Consider the following 21,453-nt stretch of genomic DNA (forward strand, 5'->3'; position numbering starts at 1 on the left):
CACTCAGAAGAAAAACTCAAGTCCTTACAGTGACTTACAAAACCCTACGTGATCAGTCCCCCTTCCCCCACTCCCACCTACTCATCCTGAGACTCCTACTCCCCACAGCTACCTCCACTCCAGCACACTGGCCACTTTGCTCTTCTTTAATCTTGTCAGATACAGTCCCACCTTATTCTTTGTTCTATCTCATCCTTCTGCGTAAAACACTCTTCCCTTTGGTGGTCTTTAGGGCTCACTCCCTCACCTTCCTCAACTCTTTGCTCAAATCTTTTCTCAATGAAATTTACTTTGATCCCTTATTTATTTTAATATTACAACTTGCCCCTTCACTCTCTCTCCATCTCTGACACAATCAGTGTCCCTTTTTCTGAAGTCACCTTACTCTTAAACCACCTTGAGTCACATTATGCTCTCTTGAGAACTAGCAAGTTCTAGGAAGACTTCCTTAAAGCACACAACCTGTAAATTCTGGATGAGTCATTTAACCTCAGCATCCCTGCACACTGAAATTGTGCATGGTTACAGGATACAGACAAAGACTTGTTTTCCTGCTTGCATGGAAGAGAGGTGAAAAAAGACAGCTGGAGGTGCAGAATGGGAAGAAGGTTGGAGGAAGAATGGCATTTCAGTGGCTAAACACTGAGAAACTATATACTACAAATGTTTGTAATCTCAACCACATCCTGAGGGACCAGAAAACCTACAAATTGCAACATCCACAAGACTACAAATTGCAACATGAATTACAGATGAAAAGGAAAAGAAAAAAAAAAAGCTAGCTATTTTCAAACTAGAAACATTAGGTGTTGATAAAGAGTTATCCAGGGAATTCAATAGTGACTCCAGGGTTTGTATGGGTGCTTCTGTCCCTGTAACGTTTTCTTACAATGAGAAACACAACTATCTCTACACTGATAATATTGAGTTGCTTTGTTTTATTTTCTGGAGGAAAGATGTCTTTCACATTAAAAAATCAAAATATAAGACCATGAAGATGAGATGTGAGAAAATTTTTAGGTTTGGGATTTTGGTCTTTTGAAGGACAGGAATTTTTTTTTGCTTTGATTTATACATTTTTTACAAAGAAAATCTACTCATAAAAAAAAAAAAACAGCCATGTGATCAGTCCCTTTTATTATCTTTCTGTTTTCATGTTCAACAATCTAACATCAAAACTTTCTATAAACCCCAAAAAACAAGGAAAATACTGTCTTATCAATGGAATTTATATTTCAAAATATTGCATCTTAGGTAATGCAAATCAATCATCTCAAATAAAATATAGTTTCAAACTAAGATATTATGAAGATATCAAAATCAAATTCCTTACCTTATGAGAAAGCACTGATATTAAAATGGGCAAAATAATAACCTCACTCATTAAGATGCACTAATATTTTCAAAAATATGATAAATGTCTTGGATACTATAATGCCACCTTCATAACAGAAAAACGTTATTCCATTTACATATTTAATAGTTTAAGAAAAATGTTTTAAGAAAACAAATGCTTCATTTGGAAATCATTCTGCTATCTTAATTTGATTTTAAATATGACTTTTTAATTTTATAAATATCAAAATAAAATATATACGATCTTAAAATTCCTTTTAAAGGAGGCTAAAGGGAAAAACAAAACAACCTAAAATAAATTTTATACAGATTTTTCCTTGTAACAATCTCAGTGTTATTGTTTATACTTTCTTTATTGTAGTATGCAACAACACTGAGGATCCATAACTATTTCTGGATAGAATTATTTTTAAAAGGTAACCCTGTGCAAACTTTTTACTTACACATTCTGTGGCTGTGACTATTAATGAACTGGAGAGGACAGATTTTCCTCCATTAAAGCTCACTGACACGTCAAGAGTTCTGAAAGAAAATGAAGAAACAATAATTAAAAATAAATTAAAAACTAGAGTATTGTGGGAGATTTTTATTTCCTTACATAATTCAAAACCAGCTAGAAAGTCTACGTAAAAAGTCAAAGCTTTTGATCAGTTATCCCAGCTTTTTTTTTTCTAAGTTCTAATCCTTACTCAGTAGCCAGAGGCAAATTCCTTAAGTGATCTAATTGTTCCTAAAAGAAGCATTAATGTACATAGGAACATTAAGAATTCCTGTTGTTATTTTTTTAGTTTAAATAAATTAGGAAAAAAATTTCCTTAATCCAAAGAAATGTTGAGATTGTTTCAGTTTCACAAAAACCGAAAAAGGGGAAAAAAATCCTTAGATCCCATTTAGCTTATTTTCCCTGTCTCTACACATTACTATCATCACAAGATCATTGTTTAAGAATATAAAACTGGAAAAAATAAACCAGGGAAAAAATATAGAGAAAGTGATAATGAAAGACAGAGATAAACTAAAGAAAAAAAAAGAATGATTTATTTGTAGGCATTTGTTATAGATTGACCCAGGATATTAAAATATCCTGACAAAGGTAGAAAAAAGAGAGGATAATTTTTGTTCATGGCTAAGAAATATCATAGTTAAAATACAGCTTTCATTTTGAAAAGATGATTTCAAATTATAAAACAATTAATAATAATTAAAATTTCATTAATTCGGTTTCTAGTAATTTCTTATTTGGGATCAGTCAGCCAAGAGTTAGTACTTTTTAATAGCTCTAACAAGATATTGAAGGGAAAAAATGACATGGAGATTTTACAGTATTAAGGATTAAACAGCTCTTTTTCAAAAGAATTTACAAAGTATATTATCATATAATAATCGGTATGCCAACAAACCAGAGCTATCCATTCATTACAGCAAAAGTAGGAAGTAACATTTTGTTGACCTGGCTTCTATATGATGCCATGCTCCAATTCTCATAAAATAGTCTAAATTCCTAGAATTAATAGCCAGAAACTTTGCCTTAAATACTCTGAATTAGTAAAACTTTGTTATATTTAGAAGATTTCTTCTGTATGCCTTGAATTGAATGCCAAATACTATGAGTTACGGAGAGTTAGGATAAAACAGGAGCAATCTCAAGCCACTGGTAAAATTTTCAATAGTGATGTCAGAGAGGGGAGATGGGAAATATTATTTAGTCCCTGCTAGGTGCCAGACACTGTTCTAGCCATTTTATGGACATTATCTCACTTAATCCTTACAATAACCCTTAAAGTAAGTAGTTTCACAGTTTTACAGATGGCATACATAAGGCCCAGAATGTTAATTACCTTGCCCAAAGTGGTAAAGCCAGGATTCTAACAAATTTTGAACTCCTTCCATCATACCACAGAGGCTTGATGAACTGAAAGTCCCTAATGTGTTTCTTTTCTCAATGTGATATTTCGTTTGGATTCGACAGGAATAGAGCCACCAGGAAAGATACTACCAACAAACTTCTAGCTAAACTCTTCTTCAAAATTCAGGAATAGTCCTATTAAAAATATTTCTTATAAAATATTCCCTTCAAAACATTTTGTTTAAAAAAAAAAGTTTAGCTAAATCCAGAAAAGAATGAGAACTTAGGATGTTTATATCAACTTAACTGAACTTCTGAACTATTCCAACACAGAATGCCAAGTGGCTTATTTAAGAAAGAAAACTTAAACTCAATTGCTTATTCTGCAGAACTGAGTGCCTTGTTTTGTTTTGTTTTGAAGACTAAGCATAGTTGAATCCAAAAATAATCTTTCCTAGTTCCTAATTCCTCCACTTTAAAGCACGTACCAGAAAGCATATGACATGGTAGGCATCATTTTAGCTTGGGGAAAGATTATTTGATTCATAATAATGTATGATTGTTGCAAGAAATCTTATTGATTCAACTTTTAAGAGATCATTAGATATTGACTGAAGCTGTTTATAATCTGGCACTTAGAATTCACCAGAAATAAACCAGTTCTCTAATTAATGATGGAAATATTCAAAACTTTTAATGCTTATTCAAATAGAATAGAAGAGAAGATATATTTTACAACAAAATTCACTCTTTCCTATAGTAGAAATGGGTGCTGATGAGATCTTGTAGGCAACCAAAATAACTGCGTGTTATCCCCAAAATCTCAGTCTAGTGTAATGTGGCTGGTGTCAAATAAAACTGAGTTAAGACTCCACAGTCATGGAAAGCCACCTGATGACTCTTTTGACACACGGACTCCACTGAAACAATATAATCTTTACCTTCCTGAGAGTAACAGTAGCCAATCAAAACATTACCATCAACAACTGTACTAATATCGATGGCATTTATCGATTCCTTACTCAGACCCAGACACATAACACTCACCTTCTCATTTAGTTCTCACAATGACCCACTGAGGTAGGCAGTAGCATTATCTCCATTTTACAAATTAGGAAACTGAAGCCTACAAAGGTAACCTGCCCAAATATTGGACTTCTCTGACTCTGTAGTCAAAGTGCTTCACTTCTGCATACTATACCTTAATCCTCAATAGGTATTTTAGGATCTTATATTTAAATGTCTTTCATTGGCAAGAGTTTAGTATCACTCCTCCAATTTTTTACTACATTCACATATTTCTCGAGGTTAACTATAATGGCATTTACTAGATGCTACGGTATTTATTTGTGCTGGGAAAATTTTTCAGAAGTGTTAAAAACATGAAAAACACACTTAAAAGTTACTTCTGCTTTTAAATTTTGTTGTGTCTTTAGGGAAACATTTTTGAAATTATTGGTACAATATTGGTACAATATTGGCACTGTCATGAGCTGACACCTTTGTCCAAAACTATGCTACTCCCTTGCTGGCACACAGATTGATAAAGCTATCACACCCTCTAATCCAAACTCAATACCTTGACCTTTCTTTGTCCCAAGACTCCGATATATGTATTTAATATTTTATGTCACTTCTGGATTTCTCATTCCTATTGCTATATAATTTCTACTTCTGGTTAGTATATTTATGACAGTTGAACCCATACTCTCAGTTATAGAGACTTTATTATGAACAAAAAAGTATTAAAGCCATGTTGTTTTTACTTAATACCATACATAAGTGAGAAGTGAGGTGAGAGTTCATCTTTATTTGTCCCAAGTATCAAATAAAATTGAAAAAGGGGACTGATTCAGCCCACATGTTAGGGAATCAGGAGTTCTGGGTTTGAATTCTTGTCACGTCACTCTCAATCCTGCATTCTCAATCTGTAAAATGGGGAAAATTGTGCCTATTTCAGAGTTGTTTTGGGGAGGAGAGCTTATAAAATAATGTACATAAATTGTCCAGTACAGTGCCTGGAAGACAGCAGGTACTCTAGAAATTGTTGTAACATCTGACTATTTGTCTAACAGATTATTCAGAATAGCAGGGTACTTTTATACAAACCTTTTAGATCCAAGTTAAAAAAACAACACAGATAATACAGAAGAATGTAGAGCAGCAATGACATAATTACCTAATGCTTTTTTGTTTAATTTAAAGAATTTCTATTCTACTTACTACCATATAAGCATATAAAAAGCCAAATTGTTTAAAAAATGCCTAGTATATAACATCCTGCAGGTTAGTGTAAAAAGTTTTTTTACTGCTATTTCCTTCCTGTTACAAAACATTATCTTGATTAAACCTAACACTATAACTATGTTGAGCTGTGTGCTTAAACCTAAAACCTAAAACTGCACTCCAAATTGGTTTATGAATGTTTGCCAATCAGTTCATTCAATCAGTCAATCATTCTATTACTAGTTAATTAAACAAATATCATAAATTGCTTACAACAGGCCAAGATATGCTGTGCTTAGTATTAGGACTGCAATAGCAAATAAAACACAGCATTACAATGTTATTGAACGGAAGCCACATCAACAAACATCTACAATAGAATGCGATATTAACTAAAATAAGTATAAGCACAGGGGTACTAGAGGACCGTGTGGGAGACACAACTGACTCAGCCTTGCCAAGGGGGCATCAACAAATGTTTCCTGCAGGAAGTCACCTCTAAGATGAACCTAAAGAATGATTAGGAGTTAGTTAGGAAAAGAGATTAGAAAGGGATCCAAGAAGATGGAGCACTATTTGACAGGCTGAAAGGCAAGAAAGGCACAGAACAGTCAAGGAACTAAAAGCCATTCAATATGGCAGCAACACAGAGTGTGAGAGGGAGAATATATGGCTTGAGGCTAAAAAAGAGAGTAAGGAAAGCATCATGAAAAACCCAGGATGCCCTCTTTAGACATTTAGAATTAACCTTAAAAGTCTTGAAGCTAGATAGAAATATGGTCAGAATTGTGTTTTACAAATATCACTCTAGTTGCAGTGTAGAGCATGGGTTGGAAGAGTAAATTTCTACAGTAGAAAGACCAGTCAAGAATGTCTTAGTGTTTTTCAAATAAGAACCAAAGTAGAATTGAATTAAATAGTGGCAATGAGGGTAATGTGAAAGTGAAAATTGAGATATTAAAGAATTAAAATAAAAAAGACTTGGACATTTATTGGATGTAGGAGGTGAGGAAGAAGGAGTAGTCACAGATGACTTCAAAGTTTCTGTCTTGCACAGATAGGTGGGTAATTTTGCATAGGAAACACAGGAGAAGCAGCAGGTTTGAACAGAAGTACATGAGTGTAATTTGGGAACTTCAAGTTTAAGGTGCCTATGGAAATCCTAGTGAGTTAGTAGACATTTGGATAGTGGGTTTAGAGCTAAGGAAAAGATCTTGGATGGAGATTTGGAGCTCATCAGCAAGAAAAGGAAGGCTTAAAGAAGATGGGTTCCTGGGTCAGGAATCCAACCATGAGTTGGCAAAAATTAAGAGTTAAAGGACTGTAAGAAAAAGAGGAGCCTGAGCTGACCTCTGAGAAGAAACAGCCAGGGAGGTGAGAACATGAAGTCATGAAAGGCAAGGAAGGACCTTCTGAGACAGGACTGGCCCAAAGTGCACATAATGCAGGGTAGTCAGGGAAGAAAAGGCTGAGAACTGACAACTCTTTCAACTTCCTTTTGTATAAATTGGTTCTACATTGTTTAGAATGGCTTATAAATATCTTAATCTACTCTTTGCTCCATCCTTAGAATATTTTTTCCAAAGTAGAAGGATAGAAGAAACCTAAACAGCATAACATAACAAAAAGATTGTTTGAAGTGCATTTTAATGTCAGTTGGTATTTAATTAACAGTGATAAAACTAAATTCATTTCACATGAGAAATTGTTAAATAGTATTGTGATATATAATGAAGTAAATAAAATTGAATCAGTCCTAATGGTCACAGTGCTATTATTTAATGTTTAAATTTGTATGACAGTTCCAAAAGAGGAGAACAGCTCAGTGCCATATGTCAGAGCTACTCTGATCTGAGAAATTTCATACTCCATGAAATATATGATTGACATTTCAATCCACAGTAACCTATTTGCAAAGTATTCACTTGCTACTGGCTTTATGCATATCCAATAAAAGATTGCCATTTTATGATCCATTAAAAAAGATGAAAAAATTAAATAAAATTGTGAAAGACATTTGCTGGAAGTAATAAATAATTTACCTCTAATTTGCACATAGTGAAAATTAAACTGGCAACTACACAAAAAGTTATTAAAATTATAGTGACAAGATATTTTCAAATCAAGTGCTACTGTTTAATACTGTGTGGAGCTTTCTAAAAGTTAGCTTTATGCAAAATAAAGATTACAAGTTGAAAAATAAGGTTTCATATTTGTGAGTAGTTTAAAGATTCCACTTCTAGTTATGAGTATACATGTAAATTAATGTTTTGTCTAAGGATATTTTCTTCAAAGTAGCTAAAGAATTCTTGAATAGAATAATTTCTTTTTGAGTTATCTCAATATATGTGTACAACCAAAACAAACACTGCAGTCAGGAAGATTGCTAAAAAAAAAAGCTACATTCAGAGATGTACTGAACATCACACTTAAAGTTGTATTGTAAAAGTTTTCGGTATTACACCAAAAAGAACCTCTTTTTAATTGCATTGCATATTTTAATAAAATACTAAAAAGACACTTGGAAATAATCACTCAATTTTTAGTGTCTTTCATCCAAAAATGTCAAACATCTTGGTAATAGTAAAAACTTTGATAGCATAAAATTTATAAACAGATATATAAGAGGATTTAAACACATATTTAAGGATATCCTCAACCTCATCATATAGCTGGCCCTCTGAACACTTTTAGTTACCAAAACACTCACTAAATAATTCTAATTGTTAGGCAGATCTTCCTTATATTGAGCTGAAATGTGCCTCCTTTTACTTTCCATTCTTTCTTTCTCCTTTCCTTGGATAATAGGGACAATAAAGAATAATATTCAATAAAGAATAAGTATATATGTATATACTTCAGTATAATATACAGTATGTATAAGTATATATAATATTCAATGAAGAATAAGTCAAATCTATCTTTCCCATGACAGCACTGAGGTTTGAAGAGAGCTGACGTGTCACACCTGAATCATCTTTTTCAGTATTTTAAATTGCATCCTATTTAACATTTCCATACTTGGCAATATCTTGTTGGCCATCTCTAGATGTGCTCAAATTGATTGTTGCTTCTCTTAAATGACAATTTTCAGAACTGAATATAGTACTTAGGATGGCGATGCAATGCAGATTAGCTAAATTTATCACATTTATAGGTATAATCAGAAAGCAATACACCATATGAAAGAAAAGATATATGTTCCACCATTGAGGGGAGAGGTATAGCGAAACAGAGAAACAGAGAGGGTCCTCAGCCTTAACCCATCTCACCAAGATTCTAATGTTTATATTCAAAATAAAGAAATAACTAATGTCCTTGTATCCATGATAAAAAAAATAAATCAAGTTTCATTCCTCATAAGGAACAGAAGAAAGAATCAAGTTGTGGTTGTATCACCTGCTACTAAGATAATGGAATTAGTGGTTGTATAGATACACATACACATAATACATGGGTATATTTTTGAAAAGAAATATTCATGTGAGAAGCTGTGCTAAAGGCAGAATTTGTCCAACCAAGAAAGAGAAATGGAATTAATCAATTTTATTCCAGGCAAATCAATTACATTGAAAAAATAACAATGTTGAGGAAAATAAAAAGATTCTATTACCAAGTCAGCCTCTAACCCAAGCCTGCCACACCATCCATCTCAATGATCTTTCAGTATCAGATGCTTACAATTTTCCACATACACTGATATCCCACCACTTCTCACTCAAAACACTGTCAAGTGTCTTCCCACACTGCCTTTTAAGAGAACTAATACTATCAGTTTCATCTGATTTAGATATTTATTTCATATTTGCCAGAAGATTCTGGCCAATGTTTTTGAAAGCACATTTAACTATACCATATGCCTCCTTAAATCATCTCTATCAAACAAGCTGTAAGATAAGGCTCTGGTTCATTCTGTTCTGTTTTTCTTTCTTCACAATGTGTTTATATATATTTACCCAATTTGCTCTGTTCTTCTTGCCAAATTACAGGTTTATCTCAACTATTGCAGAGCAGCTATGCTATTGTTGATGTCTCACTAAACAAGGGTCAGAGAATAAGCCCCTATTGCAAGTACTGATGACACTGCATGTGACACCATGATGTGACTGCCCTGGAATGGGGAGGATTCAAAGAACTTCACAGAGTCCTTCCTATTCAAATTTAAGACATTTTGGGTGTTCGTTAAGACAAATGAACTTCTGGCAGAAATAAATTCCCAAACAATCTACAGATTTTTCTTGGTAATACAATTTGCTTAATCATATGACATTTTAAAATTAAATGGTGTCCAGTGAAAGAAATAGAAAAGAACAACCTCACTACTACCACCTTTACAGTCTTTCTGTTTAAATACTATGAATTTGTTCATCTTAGTCTAAAAAGCTATGTCAAATAAAGAAATTTAATAAATAGCGATCTTTCTCAAAGAAATTACTTCAAACACCCATTCCAACAAGGCTAAACAATTCTATACCTGGATGAGATTTTCCCAGATAGCTTTAAGTTTTGTTTACTCCATGACATCAATTTCCAAATACAAACCTACGTCCTAGCTGCTCTGCTACATTCTTAGTGCCCATCTCCAAGTAAACATCTTCAGGTTAACCCTCTTTCAAACCAAAATTCACAAGCCCTAGGTTTTTAAAAGAATAATCCTCAAACAAAACATAATTCAGGAAGTAACATAAAGAGGAGAAGGGAACTGATAGAGCAGTCTAATGAGATGAGGCACATGTCCACGAATCCAGCTCTGAGACTCTGCATCTGGCTTTGAGGCTGTCTGTCTAGAGTTACTTCACCAGCGTCTTGTTAATTATTTAAGTGAGAGAACAGGAGGAACCATCACCACATCTGTCACCCTCACACAGGAAAAACCTTCATTCATTATTGGGCCAGATGTGTTTATTTGAAACATAGACTAACTAGCTACTTAATGGGTTTGAATCTTTAGTAGCCAAAAGCTAATTAGGCAAACATATTAAGCATCAGTCACCTTACAAGGCTAAACTGTTTCAGTTGTGTTGATTTTAATCCAGTCTCATAAGAGAGCTCATCACCTACAAAAGTATCTGAAGAAAATTCAAGGCAAAGGAAAGGTCCAAATTACTTGCAACATACTTAGGAGAACAAATAGTGATGTCCCCAAATACCCAATACATTAACAAATAAAATCTTGTCAAGTTTTGTCTCAGTGGTATCATGTACTTGATACAAGAACAAAAAGGAAAGAAAAAGGAATTATTTTAGACAGATCTTCCCAAAATATTCTCAGTTTGCTTGTAGGTAGAACATTAACGTCAAAACCAAACTAACAATGACTTCTCATGTCTGATATCTATTATGCTTTATATGATTTTTAAAAATCACATCTGCTGAGTACTTAGCCCATCTACAAATCATTACAGAACATCAGCAGTCTCTTTGGTAGTCTCTTCAAAAGAAGACTTTGCCCAAAGGCAAATTCTAGAGAAAACAAATTCACTATCTGGGATAGAACAGGCATATTGCATTTTATTAACTACTTTGGAGAAGAAAGTAAACTATCTTCCTTAACTAGTCACTACTATTAAAAAGCCAAGACAGTTTTCTGCTCTCTTAAATGGCATGCCCTCCAAATAGGATTCTGATCATTTTTCTCCTACCTGATATATGTCCCTGCCCTCCAGCAATCAAATGTACTCTTTTAGCTCTTTATGTAACTAATAAGACAAAATATTTGAAAAAAATGTATTCATCCTTTCATCTAACAAACATTTAGTGAATCTGCTATGTGTCGGGCACTGTGTTAAGTGCTAGAGGTACAGCAAGAAACAAGACAAACAAAATTCATCCTAGCAGGAAGCTGACAGTAACAAACAAATAAATGCTTGGGAGAAATGTAAAGGGAATAGAGAGTGCCAAACTCAAGGGAGGGGGGAAGTTTGTATGATTAAATATGGTGACCAGGAAGGGATTACTGAGAAGGTGACATCTGAACAAGACTTGAAGATGAGAAAGTGAGCTATGAGGGGAAGAGCATTTCAAGCAGAGGGAACAGGAAGTGTAAAAGTGCCGATGTGGGAGTAAGTTGATGTGTTAAGGAACAGCAAAGAGGCCATTGTGACCACAACAGAAGGGGCAAAGGAAGATGGATTCTGAGATGTAGTGAGGGGCCAGATCCTGTAAAACCTTGTAGAACATTGCAATGATTAGACTTGCACTCTGAGTGGAATGCGGAACTCATTATCGAGGATGTTGGGTGGAGGGGTGACATAACCCGATCTATTTAACAGGATCATTCCTGCCAAGGACAGAAGCAGAAAGACCAGTTGAGAGGCTAATAAACCAAGCAAGAGATGACAGTAGCTTGGTCTGGTCTGGTATCAGTGGAGGTGATGGGGAAGGATTGGATTCTAAACACATTTTGAAATTAGAACTGAGAATATTTGCTGATGGACTGCATATAAGAGAAATCAATAATGACTCAGAGATTTTTGACCTGAACAACAAAAAGGATGGCGCTGCCCATGACTAAGATAGAGAAGACAGCTCTGGGAGCAGACTGGGGGGAACAATCAGGAGAATCGATGTGGAACTATAGATTTGATAAACTAGGATTGAACTTCAAGTTAATAGACATATCATTGCTAATACAGTCATGTGTTGCTTAATGACGGAGATGCATTCTGAGAAATGCATCATTAGGCAATTTCGTCATTGTGTGAATATCATAGAGTGTACTTACACAAACCTAGATGGTATAGCCTATTACACACGTAGGCTATATGGTACTAATCATATGGGACCACCATCAAATATGCAGTCAGTTGTTGACCGAAATGTCGTTATGCAGCGCATGACGCTACAAGACATGATTATTCAGAAAGCCTTTGAGTCCCACTGTGCACTTGGAGTTAAGGCTCCATGCAAAATGGACCTGCCTCAAATTCCAAGGCCAGTCTAATTTAGCCATAAGCATGTTGTCGATAACACTAGAGTATTACATGATACAGAAAATGAATACTTTTTCAATAGAAAGAAAAAAGATTCTGATAGTCTAGCGAAATTATTTGTGTATAGGTGATTCAAATAAAAGCCCCTTTTCCAAACTAAATATCTCTTATTTTAACCAGTTATCATTATGGTTTATTGCCACACCAAAGAACATGAGAATATAGATTTTAACAGGACTGGGACACAAATTAAAGCACAAATATTTCCTAGTTCAAAGTGTGCCTTATTGAGCACGTTCCTTTTGCTCTTTAATCTTAATACGTAAATACTCTAAGTAATTAGTCAAAATCTCACTCTGGAACTCTCGTGCATGTATGTGTGTGTTTGTGCATGTGTAAATTCAGTACTCTCAAGTTCAAAATAATAGCTGTGGCTCTGATTATTTAAGGGGTCTAACAATAGTTCTCAAACCCATCCAGATAAATATTTACAGAGCCTTTTGATCAATATTTAAGAAACAAAACGAAACAGGCTTTACCATTTCAACCTACAAAGAGTATAGTTAAAGTGCTAACTTGAGTGGTTTGCCTAGGGCTTACTAGTTCTTATTCAATCTGTACATCAAGAAAAATACAATAAAACAACTAATATACATCTGTCACCATTTACTAATAATTTGTAGCTAAAAAGTTCTAAAACTGTTTTTAATGAAATACTCACTCTCCAGCTTTATTCAGGGTAGGTGCAGGACAAAGCACAGAATTAAGCTCCACACTTACTGGCTGTACACCTAGAAAATAAAATGCAATTGAATTAATAAAGGGTTTTATGTATCTCACACAATTTCATTAATAACAGGAAGAGGATGAGGCAATCAGAGTTCAAGTGTGGAACACTGGATATATCAGCATGAAAAACTAAAAAGATATTCATCTAAAGGAAGAGGAGAAGGAAAAGAGAATGAAAAATAGAGATTATATGCCTCATTGATACATAGTATTGGTAAATTATAAATTATGAGTTTTTTGACTTAGATTATTTGGCTACATTTGTAGATACCACAAAATTATCATCTTTTCCCCCTCAATTTTGCAAATATCTTAGATTTTTAAGGACAAATGATATATATTTTAAAAGCATAATTTAAAAATGATAGAGAAAAGATGTATGTCCAAAGGAGAATGAATTTATTTCAAGAGTTTAATAAAATAATTGTCTACAATTTATAAAACATATTTATTTATAAAGCTGAATGCTTAAATTCCCCTTGTAATTTTAATAATGTATGAGAAAAATGATCCAGACTGTAAATATTCAGAAAAGTTACATAATCAGATGGATAATCCTAAAATGTGAATTGTGAAAATACAAACTGACTCAACTTATTTGTTTGAGGATTTACTTTAATAAACTTAATCTTATGCAACTAAGTATAAAATATGTTTATATTATGATCAACTCAAATATGTAATCAAAAGGAGTTAGGTAAAGCTAACACTTAGATACAGATGACTACTGAATAAAAATAAAATTATTTGTCTTCTTCAGTTGTGGAACCTACTTTGAAGAGAGTTGGTTACAATATTATTGTCTTGCCTTACCAAAATGACAATCTTAATAGGAAAGAGAGGAATTAATTATGACATTTACCATGCTGAGATCCTCGCCACTTTAATTCAACAAACACATATTGAACAGTTACTATGTCTGTAGCCAAAGCTGTGTTAATTGGAGGGTTTAGTACCATCAGATAAACAGCAAAATTGTCGATGAACCTCTGAAAAAATAATTCTACCAGAGTTCACATAGCCATAGCATCTGCCTCACAGTATAACATTTTAGAATATAATTGTCATGAGGAAAAAATGTCATCATGAGACCCAAAATGCTCAGAATACTAAGATCCATTTAAAAGGAGGAGTTTTCTCAGAATGAAGACAAAAACATGATACTCACCTGCTTTTGTGAAAGCCAAGCTAGAGAAAATAAAACCTCATTCCATAAATATGATAATTATTAACAAACACTGTGCAGGGTACATATTGGAGATATAAAACATCTATGAGGCAAAAAGCCTGTCTTCAAGCAACTGACTGACACATTATTGGGAAATCAGATAAAGAAAACAAGTGATAATAAAATAAGGCACTAAGTAGTAGAGTAGTCCAAGATTGTTAGATTTTCAGGCGAGAGTGACAAGAAATAAATCTGGAGAAAGAGGCAATTAAATCAGGCAGTTGATGGAGTCCGTACAGAGGGAGGTCAGGAAAACTGGGTGTAACTCTCAGCTCTGCCCATTATTAGCTGTCACCACAGGCAGGTCATTTGACTCTTTCAACCACAAGACCATCATCTGTATGATGAGGCTACTTAGGATAGGGTCCAGCATTTCTTAAGTTATGAACAAATGTTGCCTTCGTTAAATAACTATTAAATAATTATTACTACTATTTGTATTATCATTGGACTTCATTTCTTTCTTCTTTGATGAAAAACTATAGCATAGTTGGTTTCAGTTAGGAAAAAGAGGAAAACACTTGATGCTGATATGCTGTGCAGATCTGAAAGCAATATTGCGACGGTGGGGAACATACTCTTTGTGTATGTTTCATTCACAGTGTAAGTACAGAGGACACTGCCATTCCGACTGCCCAAGTTGAATCCTCTCCCATTCAAAACAATTTGAAATTCCTCTAGAAGTAAAAGGAAAAATAAACATTTTAATCACTGTTTACAAAAAAAAAAAAGACATCATTTGAAAGTATCAAGCTCATAGAATGAATTTCTTCATACTATTCAGCCAACTAATAACAATGAAGACACAGCTCTATTTCCAACTCTACCTGCTTTCTTAGACCCTCTAAGGAAATACAGTGGAGATACCATTAACTGCCATATAGGGAGGCATTATTTTATTTTTCAAAGTGTTTTCCAATAGTGACCAAGATATTAGAATTGAAACATAACTGTCATTCCCAGATTGATACCATTCAAACTTCCTCAAATTCTGTTCTTAGGAAAATATCAGCAGGAAAGAAACCTCTTTGTTTTTTTCCTACTCTCAGGTATTGAGGTATAGGAATGTACAGAAAATTAATTACTCCTGTTCTTTGGTTCTTAGAACAGTCATGTGTTGTTTTTTCTTTAATCTATGACACCCATACAGAGTTCTTTAACAGCTTTTTCACATTACTAATCTCGGTTTCATTTCCTGTTGCATACAAACTTATAACTCATCAGAGGTCACTCATTTTGGACTAATAATAATCTATGGCCAGTCACTAAAGGAAGTTGACTTAACTTATTGTATTCTATATAGGAGGAGCAGTCACTAAATGTTAAAGAGTGAAATAATATGCTAGAAGAAATGTTAACTGATCATATATCTTGACTGGCAACTAAATGTTTGCTGCTTAGCTGCAAGATGGTATATTAACTATTTTAACAGTGATTAATTCTCAATCCTTTCAAACACCTCCTATCTAACATAATCTGATACATATAAGTAATTAACTGTGGAAGAAAATACTGCTGTGCTACTCTCCATTAAGTGTGTTATGAAAAGAATTACTTATAAGTTAAAATAAAGTGCAGGTAAAACTTAAAATGTGACTCGGTAAAAAAAAAAAGCATGGGCTTTAGAGTCAGACAGATAAGAGTCTAATAGGACAATTACTAATAGCAAGTACTGGGCCAGCCCAGTGACATAGTGGTTAAGTTCGGCACACTCCACTTCAGCGGCCTGGGTTTGCAGGTTCGGATCACAGCGCAGACCTACACTACTTGTCAGCCATGCTGTGGCGGTGACCCCCACACAAAATAGAGGAAGATTGGCACAGATATTAGCTCAGGGCTACTCTTCCTCAAGCAAAAAAAGAGGAAGATTGGCAACAGATGTTAGCTCAGGGCGAATCTTCCTCACCAAAAAGAAAAAAGAAAATGAATAGCAAGTATTGAGCCTGTCTCCACCTCAGTTTCCCCATCTGTGAACCAGGGATTATAAAACTGTCAAATAGTGTTGTTATAAGGATTAAGTAAAATTACAAATGCAAAGAACCCAGTCCTGCTCTGGGATGTTTGAATGCACTATTCCTCTCAAACATCTCAATAATCATTAATTAGGGAGTCTAAAAAATGCAGAACTTAATACCATGTCCAGCAGTTTGGAGGCTCTATGATAAATTACACAGCACATTTCCTTCTCCACCAGACCCAATATTTCTCCTTTTCTAATAAAGTCAGGTTAAAATGAACTCCAGAACAAACTTGAAGAAGACATATAACAGGTCAGCAAGAATCACACTCTCTTTAGGTAAGAATGGATGGAAGTGCTAAAACCTGAGTCAGTTCTTAGCACCAGCTGATGAAACCACCTGCTTCCTTCCTGCCTTCCACCCATGAGTCACTTCCTCATGTGCCCTGGGCTGGTCAATACTGTACTTTGCCCAGGTCACCAAAGCATGGAGCTCAAAGGCTATAAAGACATGACTGTATAATCAGACAAAAGAAAAAATTTCATATTTTATTTTACTTGTCATAGGAAAGGTCTCAAACATGAACCAAATATATAGAAGATTCTAAAAGCCTGTCGCACAATATGTTCATTATTTAAAATAACACTCCAATTTAAAAATTTGAATTTAAAATAGAAATATTTCAAGGAATTATTTAAAAATTCTTACAGAAAAAGATGCCAAAAAAGTTAATTTTGCTATTCTCTTTCCAACATGAGTTTTAAATCATATATTTTAACTAGAAAAAAAATACAATTTCTTCCATGGTATTTTTAAATTCTAACCACTTACCCCCCACACAGACACTTGAGGGCCGCAATTCCAGGATTTCGGTGCATGACTGAGCTAGTATCTAAAAAGGAAAAAAAAAGACCAAGATATAGACCTAAATTATAACATGTAAAGTGAATTATAAGATTACTAATAATCTTGAGGTCTTCCCCTTAACTTCAAGAGATGGCAGAGAAAATCTATTAACTATCACGTATACAGCTACCGAGCTCTTAGGAAATTTCTGTGTTGTCTCTCAGTCTACATTCTAAGATTGCATTCTGTAGGAATCCTTATTTGATTAGAGTAAACACAGATAAGCACAGATAAAGTGGGTGCTGCCTCAAAGTCTGGTAGCCTTGGAAACAAAAAGATAACTAAAATTTCCTGATGGCCATAAAATCAATGCTGACTTTCCCCATCAGGCAAAAACAAGATAGCAAATCAGACCTCCTGTTTAGCTATGCTACTGTGATCTGTTTTCTATTAAGAGGTTCAATAAAATATGAATAAATAAACACTTCTTTATGTGACTGTGGCATTTCTATTAGATTTCTCAGCCTCAATTCCTATGGATGCTAATCCTCCTTATATGCATCAAACATTACACTTGCAGACCTCAGGTTCCTTGTATGAGCCAAATATTATTCTCAAAAACACAGACTCTGTACCCCAGCATTCCCAGAGCACAGGAACAGAATGGCTCTTCTTAGCTTGTTCCGAGAAGTAGAAACCACCATACAAGGCACAAGGCTGCAAGTGAAAAACAACTACGAAGAACTAAGCTGTTCCTCATGGACACAACAATCCGTCTTTATTTTTAGAACTGCTCTGCACTACACTATCAAAGTCAGACAGATTCCAGATGATCTCTCAACGACATTCCTTTCTTGACAGAAGTTGAAGACAGATGATGCACAGTGGTTTCTAGCGCTCCTGCTCACAACTAGAACAGGAAGGAAGGACTGTAGCAGGAAATACCCTTTCCGTGCTTTCTTTAACAACAGTGGAAATACAAATTGTTGGACTCTAAAAATCAGCTGTGTCCGATCGTGGAATTTATGTTGCCGAATATGCATCTCTGAAAAGGGCATTATTTGTACTTTTTAAGATCATTTCCCAGTGAATCCACTTTTCACATAGCCATTGAGGCTTTAGTCATTAGGAAACAAATATAATAAAGTTTTATATCTGAGAAATTCCACATGAGGTCTATTTAAACTCGGAAATGACCAAAAAGTTTCCATAGTCACCCAAAGAGCTTTCAGCACCCAAAAACCTCCCCTTGGTCTGCAATTTTACATCCTATAATCAACACTCACTCCTCTGAAGAGTGAGTACCACTATTCAATTAAGCATTGAGGACCACTGTCAAAGGTTAATGTGCCCTCTTGGAGGGGAAGTAGCTCAAATCACTAACATATTTAAATATTTTGACATAATTCACATAACAAGACTATGAAGGGAACAAAATAGATAAGTTTTGCTAAAGGAATATGGAGCTAAAAAGGCTCTAACTACCAAAAAAAAGGAGCACTATAGCTTTAGCTTTGGCCGATCTGAGATAAAAAGGAGACCAGTGAGCCACAAAAATGGAAGGTCAAAGGAAAACACAAAGGCCCCAAATCTGTTTCATCTGCCAGCAGTTCTGAAGGAATTTATCATAAAACAGATCCCATTAAGGAGATTGACTGCATCTTTCAGTTTACAATCTCTTTCTTAGTTATTTTAGCCACACCTCTATCAGCGTTACTGAAAAACGTTTCAAAGACCAAGGAAAAGTATGAGAGAGGTTTAAAGATTGAATCTATTGGAAATAGAAATCATTTTTTAAAAAAATTCCTTAGAATAAGGTAAATCAAGAAATTACAAAGAGAGTTTACAAAGGCCACATCAAAGAATATGTATCCCAGAATGACCTGTCTGAATTTCTGCAGTTATGTTGGTTTTCTCTCTCCTACCAATATTGATCATAATTAAATCAGATCACATAATATTTAAGACAAATGTGTGTATGTTGAATTCCTATTTTAATTTAATTTGATGTAATCCATCAAAACATTTTTAAAATTATAGTTCCAATAGCAAGATAAAATGAGCGATTCTCCTTGTGGAGCTTTCCTTAAGACTGGAGAATACACAGCTTCAAGGACACTTGATGGTGTACATCTCTGAAGCCAAATCCTGTTTATCCCCTGTGAGGTACTTCCATTTTAAAGAAAAGGTTCAGGATGATTTAGCAATTTATGTTCTATTCAAGTCTGAGATGAAGCAGAGATTAAGAATAGTAAAGGTTGGTTATATCTTTCAGTAAATTGTATAATATACATTTATAAATAACAATACACTTACATTAGTTTAATATTTGTACTTAATTATTTTAATAAAATGAGTTTTATAGAAATGATTTATTGAATGGAAAAGTGACTTAGGTAACACATTCATTGAAAGGCAAGGAGTTTAGACCATGAGTCATAAAATTGGCATCACTATCTGATATAATCCAGTTGAATTCTCCCAGAACATTTCCTGCCCTTCTCTATAGTTTATTTTGATTTTTTTTACTTCTTTGGACATTATATTATATTATTTGAGTGTATGAATCACCTCCTCTATTAGAAGACAAACTAAGTACAGAAATAGGATCATATTGTACTGTACAACCCTTTTAGGAGTAGCACATTGTTTTGTACACACAGTACAACCAATAAATGCATAGGAAATACAGACTGACTGCATGAATTAATGAGAATATTAAAACTGTCTAGCTAGTAAGCAAATCAACAATCATATTAGGACCAAGATAAGGCAGAATAAAGTTAATTTATGTGAAAAAGCAGCTAGTCCTTCAATAAATTGTGAATTTTGGAAATCTAGAAACCCATAATTTGAGGCTAAGTTCACCAAAACCATTTCCAAATGAAAAAGAATCAAGGAAAGAGAGAGAGAATGTGGTGGGGAGAGAAGAGAGAGAAGAAAGTGCATGCATTTTTAGAAAATAAAATTTGTTCTAAATTTGGTTTTTCTATATCGAGTTTACCATGTTCCTATATTAAGAAAACAACAACTAGAAGTCAAAAAAATTTAATGTTTGTAAATTTTTTAATCAATCAGTTCTCTAAATAAAAAATATTTCATAATCTATTCTTACCAAGTAATTGCATAAGTTCAAATGTTCAAGATATCAAAATGAGTCTATTAAAATTGCCATCACCAAATGACAACCGACAAAGAGGACAAATATTTTAAACACTGTAGCTAATTTTTGCCAAATTAAATACTGTTATTCATTGATTGAACATTGGATCAGCTGTCCCATCTATGATAACTGATGCCTTATCTTTCATCCTCTGCACTTCCATCATATGTACAACAAAAGATCTTGTAAGGATGTTTCTTCGAATATGTGTTGCCATCTGTCTTCATTATATCTCAATAGAAACAGAAAATGGTTTCTACTAAAGGTCGGCCTTAGTTGACATCAGAGAGAGCTAATAGCACCATAGACCAAATTTAAAGACAAGCCAAATGCTATTAATAAAACCAGGACACTTTAAGTCATACACTAGATGCAAAATTGCATGATTTGAGATTTTAGAGTCCAGTTATATATATATAAATTAGCAAAGTACTTGATGCTCAACATGAAAAAAGTCTACTACTGAAGCATCTGTTCACTCAAAAAGTACTATTAGTACTAAAGAATATTTATAAATGAAAATATGTACACTATTACCTAATCCCTACTTTGAAATCCTCAAATATTAATATGGATGACAAAAGTCAAACCTTCTAAATTTAGTACAAATATCAGTAATTAAAAATTCAAAAGAATGTCTAACAATGGTCATAATAATTAACATTTGTTGGGTACTTATTATATTCTAGGAACCATGCTAGCACTTTTCTGAATTTCATCAGTTAATCCTCCCAAGTCTTATGAATATATATCATTTTTATCCCCATTTTATAGATAAGGAAACTGGGGCTTAGAAAGATTTTTAAAAATTGCCCTAGAACAGTTAGTTTTTAAAGAGCAGAGACAGCTCTCTCCAGGTTTGATGGAGTCCAGTGCACTCGACCACACTCCAGGCTGTGATGGACAGTCTGACCATTAGAAAACCAAGTAGCTAACGCACTAGTGCTATTTATCTGCCTGTTTTGCCTGGACTCCTTTTATACTATCGAAAACAATCTAAAATCTGGCTTATTTCTTAACTTCAAAAGTATGTCACTAAGCTTGCACTTCTATTTGTTGGGGATTTTATAGGTTTGTTTTAAAATTCCCCATACCACTGACTTTGAATA

At 34.0% G+C, this 21,453-nt stretch overlaps 1 protein-coding gene across 1 annotated transcript in view; it reads right to left on the reverse strand.

Moving 5' to 3' along the window:
- ANTXR2 (ANTXR cell adhesion molecule 2) overlaps window positions 1-21,453 on the reverse strand; it is a 140,530-nt gene that overhangs the window by 86,691 nt on the left and 32,386 nt on the right. The window contains exons 8-11 of the mRNA XM_058547346.1: window positions 17,167-17,227; window positions 14,956-15,054; window positions 13,082-13,151; window positions 1,800-1,878 (exon numbers count right to left, since the gene is read on the reverse strand). Of these exons, the coding sequence (XP_058403329.1) occupies window positions 1,800-1,878; window positions 13,082-13,151; window positions 14,956-15,054; window positions 17,167-17,227 (309 nt within the window). The remainder of the gene's footprint in view (window positions 1-1,799; window positions 1,879-13,081; window positions 13,152-14,955; window positions 15,055-17,166; window positions 17,228-21,453) is intronic.

This window comes from Diceros bicornis, chromosome 8, assembly GCF_020826845.1.
Source record: "Diceros bicornis minor isolate mBicDic1 chromosome 8, mDicBic1.mat.cur, whole genome shotgun sequence".
NCBI classification, from domain to species: domain Eukaryota; kingdom Metazoa; phylum Chordata; class Mammalia; order Perissodactyla; family Rhinocerotidae; genus Diceros; species Diceros bicornis.